The 17,726-nt window shown below is 41.1% G+C and overlaps 2 protein-coding genes across 51 annotated transcripts in view; one reads left to right on the top strand and one right to left on the bottom strand.

Moving 5' to 3' along the window:
• The window catches only part of RAPH1 (Ras association (RalGDS/AF-6) and pleckstrin homology domains 1), a 100,756-nt gene extending 90,845 nt beyond the window's left edge, over positions 1-9,911 (top strand). The window contains 2 exon segments of the mRNA XM_045480835.1: positions 2,322-2,468; positions 2,470-9,911. Coding sequence (XP_045336791.1) covers positions 2,322-2,468; positions 2,470-4,365 — 2,043 coding nt within the window. The 3' untranslated portion in view covers positions 4,366-9,911.
• A 472-nt stretch (positions 9,912-10,383) lies between these two features.
• The window catches only part of ABI2 (abl interactor 2), a 122,850-nt gene continuing 115,507 nt past the window's right edge, over positions 10,384-17,726 (bottom strand). For 48 of the 50 annotated variants that reach the window (XM_045480860.1, XM_045480890.1, XM_045480836.1 and 45 more), the window contains one exon: positions 10,384-14,921. In XM_045480860.1, coding sequence (XP_045336816.1) covers positions 14,746-14,921 — 176 coding nt within the window. In that variant the 3' untranslated portion in view covers positions 10,384-14,745. The remainder of the gene's footprint in view (positions 14,922-17,726) is intronic. The other 2 variants (XM_045480840.1, XM_045480863.1) reach the window with 1 other exon arrangement.

Raw genomic sequence — 17,726 nt, 5'->3', positions numbered from 1 at the left:
CTGCTTGTGGTGCATTATTTGTTATTAATTTAATTTATTTAGACTCCTTTGTCGTCTTTTCCTTTACGCTTTTTTGGCATTTCTCTGCACATTGATGAATTCTCTCAAATTTTAGTATATGTGGAAGACTAAATTCAGATGAATCCCCTTAAAATTTTGGATCCCTGAGCTTTGTATGGTAGTTTTTTCAATGACACTGAAGGACGAGTATGATTATTGCAAGACTATTCAGAAATACAGAGGTTCTTTAGCCCAAGTAGAAGACATCATATCACACTACCTGTGAAGTTCTGTGGGCAGTGTTGCGTCCCAGCTGTCCTTGCCCTCTGAGCAGGCAGGAGCCCACACCATCACCGAAGGACCAGTGGCACACCTGGCCTGACTGTTGTGTTTTTACCCAATAATCATTGTGATTTTTCTTGTTGTTGTTGTTGTTGTTGTTGTTTTGGTCTGAATCACTTTACACAAGTGTATTCACCAATGTGAATTAAACAGATATTTTCCCTTAATTTATCCAGTTATTTATTTATGTGGTTGATAAACTGGCCCTCAGGAAGAGGCATTAGTAGGCTCTTAGTAGTAGGCTCTTAGAGGCATTAGTGGTAGTGTGGGGATGGAACACTTTGTCTTAGAAATAAATATTTGAGAATTGGTTCTAATGACCTAAATTCTCAAAACACTGCCAGTTTGTTTAACTCCCATATCAGGGGTTCATACTTTTAAGAAATTATGGTCTACCTTTCCCCACTTAATCAATTTGGGTGGAACAGCCCTATCTGGTACTAATAATTTTATATATGTAGAAAAGCAGATTTATACAATTCAGGTATCTAAAGAAAAGTCTTCTCCCTTACTAAATTTTTAATGGTGTTCTCCATGTGCATTTGAAATGAAAGGCCAAGGAAAACAAAGGTCCAAATGCTGTGTGATGAAGCAGCATAGTTCGCCTTAGTAGTTTCAGGAGCGTGCACCCTGCTGTGTAGGGGTGCTAGTCTGTTTGTCTTGACCCCCCACCCCTGTGTTTCTTCTGTTACCTCAGCCTCAGGTGCCAAATGAGAAGGCCAGCACAGCTAAGGTCTGCACCCCTGCAGCAGCCAAGACAGGGTCAAGTTAAGGTCAGGGACTGTTCTTTGGAAACACATTAACCTGGGTGACTCCTGTAACCAAATCTCCCAGACTAATGCTTTTATTTTGTGCAGTTTTTAAAGAAACATGTGAGTGTCCTAATGGGCATTAGAATTCAGCCTTCTAGTCTACTAACCTAAGCATTTTTGACGCTAATTAGATGTCATTCATAATTTGGAAACAAATGATTTATATTGGATCTTCACAGTTTGTTCAAAGAACCTAAAAGATGTACCCAAACTTAATAAACCAAGGGTCCTTCTTTTGCTCTTTTCAAAAGTACTTGAACCACATTCTTGTGTGAGTTGGCTCCGTGAAATGGATGACCAAATGTGGTAATTCAGGCAATGCCAGAGATGCCCAGATGGGCTGGTCAGCAGGTTGTTGGCAAACTCTCATTCCCATTTCTTGATATATCTTCTTTACTCTAGTTTTCAAAGGTTTCCTCTCATTTTCTCCTGGCTTTTTCTGTGATGGTATTTTAATGATCTTTTGCTGTAATGTTTATGAAGCATTTCTTTATGTATTTTCCAGTAACACAAATTTAAAGAATGCCCCCCCCTTTACCTGCATTGCTGGACTTCTGTGCATGTTGGATGCAAATGTCTCACACGAACACGAGTGTGTGTGTCAAGCTCATTCATTCCTGTGTGACTGTGCACGCCTGCTGAACATTCTCATATTCTCACGTGTCCGCTTGCTAGCATCAAAAAGCCATCCTCATTCCTCAGGAGGCCCTCCACCAGCACTCCTAAACCCAGTTATGGCATCTGCTTGATGTGGATGCAGCCACAGCCTGAAAGGTGAACTCGACCCATCACGTCTCCACTTGCCACAGTCCGGGTGGGATCTGTGCTCGGAGGTCCACCCACGGGGGTGCCCATTCAGGGCAGGTGTGAGAAAGTCAGGGCTCAGAAATCAGGCCGCCCATCACCCGTCAACAGCTTTTGCAGCAGGACCTTTTTCCTAGATCGTTAGGCAGTCTTGCCGTTTGAGAGTATTGCTGGGTGATCAAATGCTGTGCCTTGCTGCCCAGGGAGTCTGATTTTCGCCTTTGTGATGTCCCACCGCTGAGTCCTTTCTTGCATGACCCAGATTCCTTGCTGTTTAGTTTTACACAAAGCTTACCTCTGTAACTGTTGTGTTTGTTGTGTTTTCTCTCTCCCATCCCACCACCCCTTTTATACTCCTTTTAGGCCAGAATGGAGTCTCTGAATCGACCCTACACTTCACTTATGCCCCCTTTATCCCCACAGCCCAAGCTGGTCACCCCCTACACCGCCTCACAGCCTTCCCCACCTCTGCCGCCCCCGCCCCCGCCCCCACCCCCACCCCCGCCCCCTCCCCCCCCCACCTCCCCCTCCCCTGCCCAGCCAGTCTGCACCTTCTGCAGGCTCAGCAGCCACGATGTTTGTCAAGTACAGCACAATAACCAGGCTGCAGAACGCTTCTCAGCACTCGGGAGCCCTATTCAAGCCTCCACCACCCTCAGTGATACAGTCTCTGGCTTCCACCCCACAGTCAGGAAAACCTCAGATCCTGGTGCCCCCCAATGGAGTGGTTCCCCCACCCCCTCCTCCGCCCCCACCCCCCACCCCGGGCTCAGCTATGGCCCAGCTAAAACCGGTGCCCTGCACCCCATGCCTCCCACAGTTCAGCCCTCCCCCTCCCCCTCCCCCGCTGAAGATTCATCACGTGCAGCATGCCACTCAAGTGGCTCCTCCCACACCACCACCTGCCCCTCCTGCCCCTGCACCCCTCCCTCCCCAGGCACCCCCCAAACCCCTTGTGACTGTGCCCCCACCGACCGGCACCAAGACCGTGCCACCTGTCATGACACAAGCTGTGCCACCTACACCTGCTCCTCCGGCTCCCCCCGCAAAAAAGCAGCCAGCTTTTCCTGTTTCCCACATTCCACCCTCTCCCCCTGCTCCTCCTGGCCCTATTCCGCCACCCACGTTACCCAAGCAGCAGAGCTTCTGTGTAAAACCGCCTCCCTCCCCACTATCTCCGGTGCCCTCGGTGCCCTCGGTAGTGAAGCAGATAGCCAGCCAGTTTCCGCCCCCCCCAACCCCTCCTCATGTGGAGTCACAGCCCTTAAAGCCCCCCACAGCAAATGTGGCCCCTCAGTCCCCTCCTGCTGTAAAAGCAAAACCTAAGTGGCAGCCCAGCTCCATCCCTGTCCCTTCTCCGGATTTCCCTCCTCCTCCACCTGAGAGCAGCCTGGTGTTTCCTCCACCACCACCACCACCACCACCACCACCACCACCACCGCCGGCCTCAGCCCCACCACCACTGCCAGCCACACCCACAGCTTCTCCAGCCTCCGCCTCCGACAAAAGTGGATCTCCTGGCAAAAAGACCAGTAAGACGTCCAGCCCCGGGGCAAAGAAACCTCCCCCAACCCCACAGCGAAACTCCAGCATTAAGTCCAGCGGTTGCGCAGAGCACCCTGAGCCCAAAAGACCCTCCGTAGACAGTCTAGTGAGCAAGTTCGCATCGCCAGCAGAACCGTCAGGGTCTCCCAGCAAAGAGAGCCCCCCTCCGGCAGCACCCCCCAAACCTGGAAAACTGAATCTTTCTGGAGTTAACCTTCCCGGAGTTCTCCAACAAGGATGTGTATCAGCAAAAGCATCCGTTCTGAGTGGACGTGGAAAAGACTCCGTGGTAGAATTTCCTTCTCCTCCATCTGATTCTGACTTTCCACCTCCTCCACCTGAAATAGAGCTTCCTCTGCCCCCCATAGAGATTCCGGCAGTATTCTCGGGAAACACCTCTCCAAAAGTGGCAGTTGTCAATCCTCAACCCCAGCCATGGTCCAAAACATCCGTGAAGAAGGCCCCTCCCCCCACACGACCCAAACGGAATGACAGCACCCGCCTCACTCAAGCAGAGATCTCTGAGCAGCCAACAATGGCCACAGTTGTGCCACAAGTGCCCACCTCTCCCAAATCCAGCCTTAGTGTCCAGCCTGGATTCCTAGCTGACCTCAACAGGACACTGCAACGGAAGTCCATCACCCGGCATGGCTCACTCTCCTCCTCCCGCATGTCCAGAGCAGAACCCACAGCCACCATGGATGATATGGCATTGCCCCCGCCCCCCCCTGAACTGCTTTCTGATCAACAGAAAGCTGGTTACGGGGGGAGTCATATATCGGGCTATGCAACGTTGCGGAGAGGACCCCCTCCCGCTCCCCCCAAGAGAGACCAGAATACCAAGCTCTCAAGAGACTGGTAGTAGCTACCATAGGACTTTATTTTCATGGTGTCTGTAATCAGTTCTACAATCAGCTCACCTGATCACCTATGAATTCTGGTGTTCAGAGCCTCCTAGTATGATGTTGTTATTCAGGTAGTATCCAGCTCTATGTGTGTGTACATTTGCGTGGACACACATAGCTATACACATATAGTGTGTATGTATATGTATATATATGTATACATATATGTATGTGTATATGTATATATATAGCTGAGAGTGAATCTATTTATTCCTTTTCTCTCCTAATCTGAAAATGGGTTTGTGTATCTTGGGTGGAAGAGGCCTGGAAGGGGATTGTGTCCTGTCCCTTATGATTTCTATTATCTATCATGTGGATTGGACCAAAAACTTATAATGACTTATTTAGAAGGCATTTTATAAGTGTCCATGCACAGCCTGTCTGTGCACGTTGTGTATTATATCTTAAGGAATAGATGTATTATGTGCTGGTGTCTCAATTTGAGAAGACAACAGAATGTTTGGTGTACCAATGGGGCTTTTGTGTTTGTTTTTTCCCCATTTGGCTGAAGTTCGAACTGCTTGACTGACACTTCATGACTGTACATGAAGGGGCACTTTAAATCAGGAAACTCTGTCAGCATCACGGATGGAGAAATAGTGCAGTATGGGGAAGTTTTCACAGGCACCATATCTGTTCGTGCTCGTGCATAGGCAGTAAATATATGATGTAACCAAACCATTCTAGTTGCAGTATTGCTGCCATGATCCCACCCGTATCTAGGATGTGTTCTGTCACAGGTAAGCTCTTCACCTACAATACATGGATAATTTAGTACTATAATCCCGGGTAGTTCTTTTTGTACCGTTGGAATCTTTTTCATAAGCTTTGCGAAGCCTCATCAAGCTTGGCTTCATGATCCTTGCTTTGATTTGTTGTGAGAGAATGTCTGACACAGTACCCCTGGAATGCTCCGTCCCACCAGTTGTAGTGTGTGCTTTAGGTAGACGTTGATAGTAGGTATCTGTAGACAATTGCTATATCAAGTATACACATCCCATGTCCGAAATAGTGCATCATTACAAAAAACAAAGTTACCTTCTGAAATGCGTATTTTTTGTGTGTTGCTCTAGGATGGGTGATTAGGAAAGAACAAAACTGGCCCCTGTGCAGGTATCATTAATCAGGTTGTAGTTCATTTAAGCATGGGACTGTCCTACAGGGAGGGAAAAATATAAATGAGCTTTTTGACAATTTCATCCTCAGCTACTGGAGTGCACTAGGATTCTTGCTTGCCATAGCTTGGTTGTGGAGATTTGTCCAGGTTAACCAGGTGTTCTGATGGAGTAGTGTAGTCCAAAGTGACAATACATGATATGCATGTGCAATTTGGTATAACACAGAATTATCACTCTCATCACACCCTACAATCCTGTATGCTTCACATTATACTTAGGCAAAAATTTTTTTTTGTCCTGTGAATTTTCCTTGGTATGTGAACTATGTACTGTCTCATCAGTTTATGATGATAAAGTGACCATTACAAATAAAATGCAACCTCAGAGCTGCTCTTACACAATAAAAACTAGCCATCCCAGCAGTGATAAATGAGCACATCTTGTAAATGAAAGTCTCTACCTGTTGTGAATACGGATTACCAGTGCAAAATAAGGATTGTCCCATAAGGAAAAAGTGATGCCATAGCAGTGGGGCAGAGATAGTAAATAATTCAAAAATAAGCAAAAGTTGTACTGTATACACAAGATATTCCTATAAAGCCACCTCCAGAAAAGTATGGCACCATAGAGGATGTGAAGTGGCACCTCACCATTGCCACGGCCCCAGGGTATCGGTCTGCATATTCATGTGCTTACAGAGCAATGTGTACCTTTGTGCATTTTTTAAAGCCCTGCTTCTTTAAAAGGTACTTTGGACTTTTTCATTTGTTCTCAAAGTTCTGTGTGCTTGATATCCTTAGGCTTTTAAAGCGACCTTTAACACATCTGCGTTAATTAATTTAACATGCACAGCAGTTTGGGTAATGGTTGAATACAGATTGCCACGCTCCACTGTAACTCACGAGAGAAGGAATTTCCCATTGTGTTCTGCCTGCAGCTTTATATTCTAAGGATCACCCTTATTTGTGGGGTAAAGTTATTAATATGAATCCAGTGGCATATTCATCACTAGGGTTTTTGTTGTGATGGTGGCCTTTATATATATGTATACGTATACGTATATGTGTATATAGGTGGACTTCAGATTTGCTTGGGGGGGAGGGGGACGATAATGTGCCCTCAGTCTTCCTTCACCCATGATTTGAGCCCTAAGGTACAGCCTCTGTTTAGTCATTGTAGGATTCCTTAGGCCTTCTTGCCTGATAGTCATCTTGAACTGAAGCTTCCAGCATATCACTTTCCTGAAAGAGCAGCCATCCTTTAGAATGCTCATGGCACGGAGAAGAGAGCAGGGCCTGAGGAAGAACTCTGTCATTCTTACCCCAATCCAATGGCTAGTCTACAATAGGCTGTTTTCTTTTACCTATCTCCAAAGACAGAGAAGGCTATTAATCAACTTTCCCATTTGTTTTTTGTGAAACGAATAAAAAAAAAAAAAAAAATTAGATTATACTTCTAGTGTTTTACTCCCTAGTGGAGTGTTTTTAAATTTGGATTTTTGTTGGGATGTAGTTCTGTGGGCTTTTTTGTTTTGGTTTGGTTTTTTGACACTACTCTGTTTTTGTAACTTTTCTCTGGTGTGTTTGTGGAGAACACCTGCTGCCAAAGGACACTAATACTGTGCCTTCTTCCACTGCCTTCTGCTCAGCAGCTCTTCCAACCCCACATAGCTGCATCTGGTCAGAGAAGAAAATCTGGACAGCTGAGACTTGGCTGTGCTGAAAAATGAACAGCATGGATGAGCTCATCGTGCTGCTGAGGGCAGTGCAAACAGGTGCCTATTTCAGCCAGTGACTCAGTTAATTAGTGACCCCCTTAACTTCTACCACAGATAATTTCAGAATTAGACCACCCTGGGCTTAAAGTTTTGGCACCAACTTGGAAAGGCAGCAGAGCCTATTCTGTTGATAAAACAACTTACACTAGGTTCTACGTAATAATACAAATGCTAGACTATTCTGTATTGCAGTTTTATTCAGCTGGGCTTTTACTACTCAAATACATTACTTCTTTAGCTGCTGTAATTTTTAAGTATTCTTAAGGTTTTCATAGGTACTCATTTAACTGTAAATTTGTTTTTAATTTTGGGGACTTTTTAAGATGAGAAAGATGACGTTTCAAAATTACAGGAAAATGATTTTCATGAGAAAATTTCAAAGTAATGTAGATGTGATGGTGTTTTACAGTCCTCTAAAATCAAGGTGCTCCCGCCCACCAATGGCATACTCTGCTAAGGGCTGTGAACTTTCCCGGAAGTCCTCTCTCTGTGTAAGTTTACTTGCCACTAAAAACAATGCCAAGTTTATCAACAAAGTTTAAACAAAATTGGGAGGTCGTGAATAAGTAATTCCAGTGGAGTGACAACTCTGAGATCAAGATTTAATAGGAGCTGCGCATCCAGTTAGAGTTTGAGAAGCTGCTGTTCTGGGGGAATACAGCTGCTTATCACCTTGTGTCAGGGATATAAGGTTATAAAATAGCCTGGAAAAAAAGTGTCAGGTAATGGTATGGATTGGTTTTATTTGACTATCAAGCCACCAACAGAACCCTTTGTCACCTTTTTTCCCTAGTTTTATGTTAACAAGCTTTTTCATATACCTTCAGAGCTAATAAATTATAACTGATAGAATGTCTCACATTTTATTCAAGTTTAGACCAATTAAACCTCTATGGCCCTGTATGATTACAGGGGTAATTACTTGCTTTAAGTAAAGTAGGTATAATAATTTGGACTTACACACTTGATGAGAGGATGTCTAGTCCTAAAACTCCCTTTCAGGTTGCAAGTATCTTTTGGCACTTCGAGTCTTGTTTTATTGACATCACTTATTTATATAAAGTGGGTTATCCTGAACCCTGTAGGAATATGTGATCACTCACAAGCTGAGATTTGATGTACAGAGAAATGCAATACAATATCTCACAATTTTTTAAGATTTATTTTCCTTTAAACATTCAGTAAAAGAACATCTCTATACCTTTACCAGGCTGTCTCTCCAACTAAACAAGTGCTCTGTTCTTGTGCCCTCAGAAGGTCTGTATGTAAAAGAAACCTGAAATATAGCTGTAGAGTAAATTTGCTAAATAAAAAGAATATACTTGAGAAACACATAAGGGAAAACATCTCCAATTCATTTGCTCTTTGTTTGTTGAAGAGAAGACACTATCTGCTATAATCCCCAGTGCCTTGAACTCTTTTGGAGGAATAGCATTTAAAAAAAAAAAAAAATCCAACAAGCAAACTTTGAGGTGCTAATGAAAGAGAAGGAAGATGAGTATTTGTAGTTTGTGCAGAAATAGAAAAAATGTCTGTCTCACAAGAGATGGCTTCATCTAGCTGAAGAGTGGCCACTTTCTACCAAAGACATTTAGAGAAGTAAGTCGAGTCAGGGTGATGGCAAGTACTGCGTATTAAAAGGTAGCTAAGTTCAGAAGTGACCACATTGATTACGGATGGCTATTAAGACCAAGCTCATCATTGTTGAAGCCTCAACCTCTTCTTAGGCAGAACATGCTTGCAGCACTTAAAGTCTTTGCATTTTGGGAACTGTCCATTGTTTGTTAGATTTATTGTAACCTAATACCAAAAACTGCCACTTTTCATGATTCCTACTTCCTATATATTTTTTCTCTACTTGTAAATAATCCCTCCTCGAAAATAAGCATTAACTGGAATGTTTCAAATGATTTTGCTTAATTTTATCATTAGCCACTAGTGAACTCCTTTTATAGAAATGTACAATTACGGTATCATTAGCTTGTGCTAAATATTGTAAAAATCATTGTTTACTGTTTCAAAGGAAAATTGCACATTATATTTAACTGGGATTGCTCGTTTTCCCATTTCTTTAAAAAATGGAGTCAAGGCTTACACTGACATCCAGGCTGTGGGAGCTTTGTTATAAATAAATAGATACAGTGTAGGAATATAGTTTTTTAAAGCATGAAAAAGGCGGCAAAAAGAACTGCATTATAAAGTACCTGATAAGAGGACATTATTCAAACCATTATGATTATGCACAGCTCGGTAAAGGTGAAGTTACAATTTTTCTTTCAGCTTTGTTGCTATTTTCTTCTGCTTAAATGTACGCTCTCATTTCATTATGTGCCTTGCTCCCTGATTGTGCAAACCTATATATAGATATATATAGAGATATATATATATATATATGAGAGAGATATATTCAGTACTACTGACGATGTTTTTTTTGTTCTGCTGGATTAAGTTATTTTCCAAATTACTCCTACCAGTTACTGTCGGTGAAATATTGTAATGGCTTAGGACAGTAGTCATACAGTCAGTGTAAATTTGTTTTCAGTTATGTGTTTTCATTATGTCAGCTTACCCAATTCTTAATAAAAAGAATACATAGATTTCATTTAAACATGGGGACTTGACTGTTTGTGGATTGACATCATTAAGAACTTGGTTTCGCTGTTCATGTTGGTGGTACCCATAAATAGGCTGTGCGGTAAGAACAAATTAAATACATTCAACTCGTTAACCTTTAGTTTTTACTGACAGATGAGAAAGCTTTGGCTACTGAATACATTAGCAATTAAGTAGTGATAATAAATTTTAAGATTTTTCTTCTTAAAGTACAACCTTTTTTATTTTAAAGCTTTGCTATCACCATTATGTGTTGGCCTGCCATGTCGCCATGTCAAGGTATGTACACTGTGTGTTTGCCAAACCAAGGCAAAAAAAAACTCCTCTTTTTATATTAAGAGAATTGTATTTGGGGGCAAGTGATCAGAAAACAATTTAGAGCAACACGGAAGGATACACTTCAGCTTACTCACGTTAGTACTTAACCTCTTTGGTTACTTGCATAAATACATTCACAAGACATTTGGACTTTGTAGAATTTTATTTAGGTCAAGTTCTTAGTACACAGCAACAATTTCAAATACAATTTTTGAAATTAAGAAGTCAATGTTCCCCCACTCATCTGGAGGTGGCTTAATGGCACACACAAAAAACATTACTGGCAACAGACTGCTCCCTCAAGTTTTCCTGCATGATTTCTACTCAACTCAGAACACCAACCCTCTCTGCAGGAGCTTAAAAATACAACTGGCCAGATCACAAGTGTTTACATTCTTTTTTGTAAACCATTTTAAGAAGAAAGATGCATGGACACAAAGTATGAAAAACTGCTTTTCCATAGAATTCTGAAGTTGCAAAAGACATTACCATTTTAATGTGAAAATAAGCTTTTTGTGTTTTTTACAAAAAAACCTCAAGATATTTAGCAAGGATCATTTATACATAGCTAGGCCCTATTGTCAATTTTAAGAATTATGAAATTCTTAAGAAATAGGAACAAAGATCAGCATAAAGTAAACTTCAGGTTATGAGCACAATGCCTCCATTTAAGAACTGTCTTATAAGGCTCTCTCAATAAGGCTTTTTGCTGTGCTCCTGCCAGTGTTGAAATAATAGAACCTATTTTTGCTACATAGTACTGAGTGTAGTAGAGGGTTAAAATGATTATTTTCACTAATTAAGGTTGCACTTAGTACACTCCTTTAAACAATTTGAATACTGATGGTATTTATCGAAACAGCATATCTTTTCAAGTATCTTCCTGAAGACATCAAGTAGAACTCAGTTTTTAAAGAAACAGCACATTCAATTAAGACAGTTGTAGAAAGAGTACCAGGCGTTGAGGAACTCTACCACTGTTAACTAGCTGTTATCTGAAACGAAATGTCTAACCTCCTCAGTTAAAATGGAAAATGAACTAAAATTTTTTATCCTCTAGCTCTAAAATTCTATGATCCTAAGTAAATCATGTGAGGGAAATCATCACCTTCACACCAGTCAGGAGTTCCTGGCCAAAGACGTTCAGAAGTGAACAGATGGGAAGTGATTCAGATCCCTTCTTTTTGAAGACTTGGCAGTCACCTGCCAATTCCTCCATCAAACCCTTTTCAGAGGGCAAGGTGGCCTTCAGAACATGTCATGCTCTCTCCACCAAGGAGAAAAGGTAATAAAAATAAAGGAACAGTTCTTAATGCAGAAAGGTACCTGCTAAAAGAAAATGAACACAAAAGGATAAAAGCAAACTACCATCATTTTGATGCCTCTCCAGCAGAAAAATCTTTTAAGTAATCATCAGTAATCAACATAAGACAGCTAAGGAGCACACCTGCATCACAGACATCACTGTAAAGATGCACAAAACCTTCTCTCTAGCTGGGTAATAAACAGCAGCAGGAGGGGGAAAGAAAGGGAGGGATAAGAATGTCCCACCTAGTGACTTTTAGGAATACAGCAAAAGTAGCAGGCCCTTGCCAACCCTAAGATGGGAACAGCAGGTGCCCCTGAGGGAGATAGAAGGCAACTAGCCAAAAGAATGGAAAATACTGATCAAGACATCTCAAAAGACTCATATTTACTCCCAATACAGGCTGAATCTCTCGGGGCTAGATTTTGGTTTTTAAATTTATTGCCCTGTCATAAGGTCAACAAGAAAGTGTATTTTCATTAATTTCCCCATGGCCTTTTAAATAGTAGTACCAAAAGCAACGGGCAGGGGGTGGGGTGCTTAAGTCACTTTTTTTTTTTAAATGGAAAAAAAAAGAAGCACTTGAGGAGGAAAAAAATCCCCTCTCCCATTAGATTCCCTCTATCCTGTCAGAATGGTTGCTTACTAGTCAAGATTTTAGACTTGGATCATCTTTGCCACAATATTATGTATCCTGTAAGATTTCTGTATTCATTTGGAATTCCTACTACCATCTTGTAGTTTATAAAAAGATAAATGGGGGAAACTTACGATAAATCAAGAAATACTACCTTCACAGACTATTAATAGCATGCAATCTATGAAATATTACATACATTAAAAGTCTCCAATTAGTGTAGGCCTGGCCTATCATCATTACATAGCATCCTTCCAAGACAATATAGAAAATTCAAAACTGTACAAAAATTTAAAATATACCGAAAATCCAACAGGTTTTTTTAAAACAATCACACAGATTAGTACTAAATAATAAAGAAAAAGCTGACCCATGGATCCCCCTCTGCTGCAGGTCTTCAGTATGAAGGACTTCATCAGTGTCTTCTGCACCCCACAATCCAGAAGGGGTCCAACAGGCAAGCGGACTACCACCAACTGTTTTGCACAATTATCTTCTCTGCTTCTGTAGGTGTGAGCTGTGAGAACTATACTGGATTTCAAAATACCTCCTTGCCTTAAAAATCCACTAAGCTTTCTCAGCACAAAGCTATTTAAGTAAAAACTGGAACATCTAATTTCAAAACAGGTTTCCTAGTTATCCACCAACACTAAGAAAAGTTTAATCTATCCAGGTCCATAATGAACCCGAAGGCTCAGACGACACTTCAGGGCCATTACTTTGAAGGAAAACAGGGAGTAAAGAATGTCAAGATGACCTAACAAAAGCATGGAGCAGAGGCAAGTTAATGAACACTAAATTCAAAGTGTTGAAGAAATCTAAAAGCAAACAGCTAACCTGCAGTGTGTGGGAGGAAAACCCCTACAACTTTAAAACGAAAAGTCTTGATAAGGGAACTCTGTATATGGGTCTCAGTTAAATGGGGATGAAGTTCTGTGCTCAGATTTGTAAGCAGAATATTAACTTTTGCTTACACCGAGTTCCCTCACACACTAGTGCGCACTTGTTCATTTTTCAAATTTCTCGACCTCTACTATCCTGTTAAAGGCCTTCACTTGAAGTAAATGCAGCTATTGCCTCTCCCCTTTCACCCAGCACCGGAAAATGACCTGGCAAAAGGCTCTTCTGGCCAAGTCCCTGGGACTGGGACAAACCCACAGCACTGCTGGGTCTGTGAGCTGGGTCATCGCCGCAGCTTCCACCTGCTGAGCAGCAAGCCCTCCTGGACGTTTCCACTATTTTTTATACTGATTAAAGAAGATGAGTAAATCCACCTGCCTTACAAACTCCACTGCATTTGAAGCTATAATTTGTACAGACAGAAAGAAATACTTGTTATTGTTTCTCTCAACATTACATTAATTTTTAGCAATGTAATTAGATAAGTATTTGCCCTTACACCTCTTATCCCACGATTCTTAGTCTGAGGTACAAGGTTCAAATTCTCACCAACAGAAGCTACTAAAGCCAGTCACACAAAACTGGGAGAGTATTTCCCTTTCCTAGAATTGAGTAAACTACTCAGCAGCAGCTAACACTGGCCATTAACAACAGAGAGGACGGTAGCAAGACTTTTGTTCCCAGTGACTGTTAAGAGACTTGAAAGTAGCTGCTATTTTCCAAAAAAGAATTTTTTCTAAATAGTGAAAGAAGTAACGAAATAACTGGTCTGACCTCCAAGATTCTACTCCTGGAAAGAATGCCTAAGGCAAGGGTTTAGGATGCCTATTGAGCAGAACGTTTCTACAGTTCAATCTCTTCAGAACCTCAGGACCTCACATCTAGCTTCACGCGCCTACTTCAGTATACGATCCGGGCTACCACACTTCACACATCTGGGTACACAAGCCATTAGTGGCAATGCAGTCTCATGCAGCAGCAGCACATTAAAATCAAGCCAGCGACTGTTAACCACCCTCAGAATGTTTGGGGACTCATTTCATCATCCTCAATCTACAAACTGAAAAACATGAAGGGATGCAAGTCAGCAGCGTTAACTCATCTGGTGCACTCAAAGTGCTGAGAGAATGCAGAATTTACAGTGTTAAGAGGAAATAAGCCATCGAAACAATTATAAAAATGGTTAAGTATGGTATTTAAATACTAGTTCACTTCTCCTCATACAAGTGGAAGAAAGTGTGGGGTGCGGGTACGGCGCGAGACCACAAGGCTGACCCTTTAGCACAGGCACTGAAGAGCATCCAATGCCACAGATTCTGCAGGAGGAGAAATCCCAAGGGTGTACAGTATTCCTGAGAAAAATCCCAGATTTTTTCTGAATCAGTCTTAACCTGATTTGTTTTACAGAGTTATGCTATTATACCTCTGATATATTTAGAAATGGTCACTTTATTTTAATCCAAACAGGTCAGCATAGTACAAATAATGGCAGAAAGACCCATTTGTTCAGATTCAGCTTGCTTTTTTAATACTGGGGAATAAACCAAAAAAACGTAAGTAGTTTGTGTCATTTGTATCTTTCCTTCATTTCACTGGAGGGGAAGCCCCAGGGCCTTTTGATAATCTGGGAAGACCTGACTATTCAGGGAAGCATAGCCCTGCTGAGCTTTACTCAGAATAATGCATGATAGACTCAACATAATTCCCGGGAAAGAGCCCAGTCACTCCATTCATAACTCCCTCATACCAACCATCATCATTCTTCTTGATGACATAAATAATGGCTCCTTCCTGAAAGGACAGCTCATCTTCCTTGTCTTTTGTATAATCATAAATTGCCACAACTAGAGGGAAAAAAAAAATAGGATGTGAAAAGAATAATATTCCTAGAAAGACAAATAAATGAATAATATCCATCCTTTCCCAACTTCTGCAGCACTTCAAACAGTTAACTTTCTAAACACAGACTAAAAAATTTGTTTCCTAATACCCAGTTTATATACAGTGGAATCCCATCTTGGAGAGGTTAGGTTCAAAACAGCATAAATGGCAAAAAAAAAAAAAAAAGAAAGAAAGAAAAGAAAAAAAAAATCACATTTAGTCAAACTTACCTTCAAGAGCCTATGGACAAATACCTCATTGAAGAAAGATGCACAATCCCAGAATCGGGAAAGATGGCTGCTACTTCAGTTGAGCTTGTATTGAAGCACCATATTGTGTAAATCTTTAAACATGAGAATTATACTAGTGCAGTGAGATGCACCATAAAAGGCAAGTGAGAAATTGAGAGAGAATAAGGGAATAGCAGATTTACTTCTTTCTCAAACTCCCTAGAACTTCTATTGGCATAAGGCAGCATGTGTTTTGAAAGAATATATATAGTAGATTCCCATTGTTCACACATATAACTTGTAGGAAATTCAGTAAGTTAGAGTTAAATTGGGATACCCTGTAACTTGCTCAACTCCATGTAAAGATTTATCTTTTTTATAAAAAGATCCTCTGCATCTTCATTATACCATGCAGAACTCCAGTCTCCACCTGGCCATCATTCTGATAAGTATATACTGACTATTAGTTTTTCATACAACCTTAATCTTCACATAGAAAAACAAAACTACAACAGGGACTTAGGATGTAATGCAACTTACCCTAGTTAATTTTTGTTTCTGGGCTGCTTTAGTAAAATTTAAATGGCTTTCTTAATCTCTGAATATTTGCCATTATAGTAATCTATTACAGATGCCAGAAAATACTTTGGAGGACTCTAAGAGGAACCTAATTTTTTTTTTTAAAGTTTATTTTTTTGAGAGAGAGAGAATGGCGAGCGGGGAGGGGCAGAAAGAGAAGGAGGGGCAGAAAGAGAGGGATTGCTTGGACTCATGCCTGAGTCACCCAGGCGCCCCAGTCTAGGAAGAGTTTATAGTGTGGATTTCTCAAAACATAACCAAACACCTAAACACAAATGCAACAGAAGTTTAACTAAATGTAAGAGAATGTAAGATATGTAGAGTACTTAGTACTTTGTCAACCTAGGTTTTGTTAGTTTTTTGTTTTTGTTTATTGTGGTTTTTTTGAGTTGATAACATTCTTGATGCTTCTGGAAATGCAAACCCACTGCAAGTAATTAGCAGGAGAATATCCCCCAAGTCCTGTTAATTCTACCTCCTATGTCCCTCAAATCCAAATACTTTTCTCCATCATGACAGTCACTGCCCTACTTAGGGCAGCAGTCTTTAAAAATACACATATCACTGGGGTGCCTGGGTGGCTCAGTCAGTGAAGCAACCAACTTCAGCTCAGGTCATGATCTCGTGGTTTGTGAGTTTGAGCCCCGTGTCAGGCTCTGCGCTGACAGTTCAGAGCCTGGAGCCCATTTTGGATTCTGTGTCTTCCTCTCTCTCTCTGCCCCTCCCTTGCTCGTGCTCTGTCCCTCTTTCCTTCAAAAATAAACATTACACACACACACACACACACACACACACACACACAAACACACATATCGCTGGCTGTACCTGAAGATTTTCTAAACAGTATGAGTGACAGGTAATTATAGAGACACTTTCTAGATTCTCAAAGCATACTGCTTCCTTACACCTAAAGCTAATATAATACTGTATGTCAACTATACTAGAATTTAAAAAAAAAACTCCTTCCTAAATCTGATCTGCTAGAAATGATACCTTCAACCAGACATCAGTCATAAAAATTCTCATTTCCTATTTATCTTTCTCCTACTTCACAGAAGTACAGTTGTGGACCACCTTAAAGTACAAAACAGCTCTGGGTACCAAAAGGACAATTCAAGAATCTGGTGTGGTATTAAAAAGGACTTACTCCACTGATTAACCCAACCTGCTTGCAAGTTGTTCCCCTTCCTTTGCTTTTAACAAAATTTAAAAAATACTATACTGGAGTTATCAGCTGACACATGATCACAAACATAATTTTTAAAGACAGAACATTATTTGATTTTTGGTACATAAACTCTGAAGGAGTTTAAAAAATGAGTGACAGTGCCACATAAAAATACTTCCATTTGCATCTACTTATTTATGTAAACAAGATTTTCAGCACCACTGCCTCGCCCTAATCTGTTGCTTAGGGAGGTATAAATTCCTGGTTTTCTTATCTCAGATTATCTTTTTTTCAAAAAAGTTAAAATATAACTTTCATGGGAAGTTATTAATCTGCTTAAAAATCTTACACAATTTCCCTCCACCATTACATTTTTTTAAAAGAAAAAAAATGCAAACACCTCAGGCTGGTGGTATTTCAAGGCTTCCCACCGCTAATTACAACGTACTTCTCTTCCTACACTCCTACCCCACCCTCTCCGTGCCATCCACCCATGTTGCATGTGACACTACTCACCATATCCCAAACCACCTTGCCCTTTCACTCAAGAGGATTCCCTCTGCCTGGATGGCCCTTTCTATCTTTCTTCTTTGCCTGAGACACACCACAAAGCCATGTTCCCTGAGCAGCCTTCTGGAATCCCCAGATAGAATTAATGGCACTATTCACTTTTTGACAATTGTTAATGGAGCATCCGTGCTAATTTCTAGAGATACAAAGATGAACAAGACAAGGGACTGTCATAGTCTTGTGAGGACAGAAATATTATCTGATAAATTACCATACACTGT

This window comes from Leopardus geoffroyi, chromosome C1 (assembly GCF_018350155.1).
Source record: "Leopardus geoffroyi isolate Oge1 chromosome C1, O.geoffroyi_Oge1_pat1.0, whole genome shotgun sequence".
Classification (NCBI taxonomy): domain Eukaryota; kingdom Metazoa; phylum Chordata; class Mammalia; order Carnivora; family Felidae; genus Leopardus; species Leopardus geoffroyi.
The sequence above is the reverse complement of the archived record's forward strand: the minus strand, read 5'-3'. Positions and strand labels throughout refer to the sequence as shown.